This window comes from Helianthus annuus, chromosome 11 (genome assembly GCF_002127325.2).
Source record: "Helianthus annuus cultivar XRQ/B chromosome 11, HanXRQr2.0-SUNRISE, whole genome shotgun sequence".
In the NCBI taxonomy this organism is placed as follows: domain Eukaryota; kingdom Viridiplantae; phylum Streptophyta; class Magnoliopsida; order Asterales; family Asteraceae; genus Helianthus; species Helianthus annuus.
Window position 1 is genome coordinate 53,848,479 of NC_035443.2, and position 3,090 is coordinate 53,851,568.

Sequence of the window (3,090 nt, forward strand, 5' to 3'; positions counted from 1 at the left end):
TTTATATGTATTTTTACTTTAAGTTTTAGAAGTTCAGTATCAGTTTACTCTGAACCAGTTATTGATGTCTTTTTTTGGTTAATGTAATGAACTTTTTTATGTTATGAAATTTGTTCAGTATCAGTTTACTTTGAACAATAAAATAATAATAAAATATATTGCACAAATAACAACAACAAACAACACAATATATTTATTTCACAATGTATTACACAATATATTTATTTCACAATGTATTACACTCTATGGGTCATTCGGTGGTGGAAACAGGTTCAAGTCGAGACGCCAGTCTAAGGGGTTTGGTTCAACATTTTCATAACGGTTCCGGTGATCTTCGTTACTTTGGTTTGGGGCCCAGTACTGATAGTTTGTTTGGGTCTCCGGCATAAAGGTTATCATCTGTGACTCGGGGGTAACAAACCCTGCCAGACTTGTGTTGGGGTCCATCATATGTGACGAGGGGCTAAAAAACCCCGCCTGACTTATGTTTGGGTCTACAAACTGATTGTTGTTACCCATATCATTCTGTTGGGGGTCCAATAAGTCACCGACGTCAAAACCCTCGGAGATGCATGCCGTAGCCAACAGTGACTGCCATGATCCACCCATATCTGTATCATCATTGTTTGGCGCTATATTAGCATCCGCAAACATAGTGCCAACGTTATGTGACCAACCAAAGTTTCCCGCAAAATTTTCATTTTCGTTAACACCGGATCCTGATCCCCCTGTTTCGAAGTTTGTGCCCCAATTTGATGTCACGGCCTCTTGAACGTTTCTACCACCACGACCACGACGTCGGGGCCTCCCTAACATCTGTGTACGAGGATATGAAACAAGGTCCACCGGCTCCTGTGTCAGATGAGTCGAATATTGTGTGTATTGTGGAACATTAGACATCTTAAGGGCCCGATACGCCGCACCATGAATAACGTCCACATCTTCAGATCGGTGAATTAGACCCATCGTCTTCGACTGCAAAAAAATAATTAATAATTAATTTTTTTACTAACAATAATAAAGGTAACTTTCAATAATTTTAAACTTGTATATACCATCATTTGGGCCCTTGCTCCTTCGTCTTGAAAACCGCTCGTAGGGCCAGCTGGCAACTGTGGGTTAGACACATATAACACGGTATGTTCCATGTACCACGGCATGTAATCATTGGCAACGGAAACAGATGTGATGAGTTCCCCGGTGACCAAGTTTTGATGACGTGCCTCCCACTGACAAACATACGCTGCGTGACGACTTAACCAGTTCCAGCCGGTTTTCCTTCTCCGGTTCATGGAATGAAGCCTGACATGCTCAGTATTATCTATTATCTATGGCAATTGGGTTAGGTATATACTGGAACATGCCAAACTGTCTCATCACTCGTTGAGGATAGTGATGCTCCACAACCGAGTAGTATAGCAGAGGGCAACAACTCCGCCAAATTCCCATACCACTCCGACATATATCGGGGAGTCTAGCCACAATGTCGTCGTATGGTCTCCAATTAAACTGAAACAAAAAAATTTCAATCTTTAGAAACGTGTTCAAACAAACTTAAATTTTATATGTCAACAACTAACAACCATACCGTTGCCTCGGTCATAAATTGCAGCTGAGATCTATATGTTTTCAGGCAATGTGTGGAAATATCTGTACACGTTAAGCTTCCCTTCCACCTAAAAAGATAAATAAAAAAATAACATAGTGTTATATAGATACCAAATAATAAATTTAATTATTTCCAATTCACACTACCGAGCAGCTAACGGGGCATTGTACTGGAACCGGGCAATAGCAGGAGCAAAACAACGAAACCTCTCCCAAACCCACACTTGTAGAAGCGCAACTGGGCCAGTAATGGCTATAGCATTAGGTGCTGCAGCGTTACAAAGGTTTCTGTAAAGGTGAGCTAACACAGCACTGCCCCAACTATATCCCGAACATGCGGGCAAGTCTACGAGAAATTCTAAAAATTTGACATCAATCAGGTGGTTTGCATTATCAGGTAAGACTATGCACCCTATCAAATAAAATATTATTTGACGTGCACGAAAAATGCAATCTTGATCTGATGCTTCGTTTTCAGAAAAATTGGACGTTATTTGTTGTAAAACTCGGGAGGACTTAACCCTTTTGCCCCTCACATCAGCTTCCTCAGGGGTAAACCCCAACACCTGTTGACACTTGTCTCTTACAGTATACATCGACATACCAGTGTCAGCCCCAGATATAGGCAACCCATCTATTGGTAGCCCCCACAACACGTTGACATCCTGTAATGTCATAGTCGTTTCTCCAAAAGGAAGGTGAAACGTGTGAGTTTCTGGCCTCCACCTCTCAACCAACGCAGTTATTAAGGCGTGGTCTACATACCGGTACCTAATTTGCAGTATCCCGCTGAATCCTGCTGCATGTATTAAACCTTCTACCCTTCCACCAACCGGATTTTCTTTCATATGCTGCCAGAACGCTCGATCTGATCGTCTAATATTTATTGTGTTACTATACTCTGTTGGATTTTTGAATACCTCAAACACACGGTGATTCTTGTCCAAGAACAACACCGATGCATTAAGAGGACTAGGATGACATTCAAAATTCATCTTCGGCTGATAAAAGTTGACTGAATATTTATCGGTAATGAAAGGATTGAAGCTTCGTTTGATATTGAAAATGTATCTCGAGTGCTTTGCTTTATGTTCATATCTAAAGACTTCATTCTGTGCATCAGTTTTCGAATTCATATTGAAAGACAATATTTTTCTTACACTACAGTTGAATTCTTACACAAACCTATTAAAGTTTGCAGGCTTGATTCCATATCATGTGAGAGCCTAGGGTTTAGTCATATCATCTTTACATTCACCACTCACATTTCTTGCTGCAAAAAGACAACAAGGTGAAACAGTGACCTATTACTAGCAAACGAAAGTTGCATGTACCCCAATTTAAAATTCTGCAAACGTTAAAGTTATTTATTAAGAACACTATATCATTCTGCGACTTTATGCAAGAAAGCACTATCATTCAGCGACCTTAAACAACAAAGCAGAACCATAAAGCGACTTTAAACAAGCTTGTAATATGAAA

The 3,090-nt window shown here is 40.2% G+C and overlaps 1 protein-coding gene across 1 annotated transcript; it reads right to left on the reverse strand.

The window, feature by feature from the left end:
• Positions 1 to 243: 243 nt before the first annotated feature.
• Positions 244 to 2,603, reverse strand: LOC110888282 (serine/threonine-protein phosphatase 7 long form homolog). The gene is made up of 5 exons (XM_022135814.1): positions 1,768 to 2,603; positions 1,589 to 1,676; positions 1,355 to 1,509; positions 1,056 to 1,302; positions 244 to 975 (listed from the first exon to the last, which is right to left on the reverse strand). The coding sequence occupies exons 1-5, from the start codon at positions 2,601 to 2,603 to the stop codon at positions 244 to 246; spliced, it is 2,058 nt and encodes a 685-aa protein (XP_021991506.1).
• Positions 2,604 to 3,090: the final 487 nt, after the last annotated feature.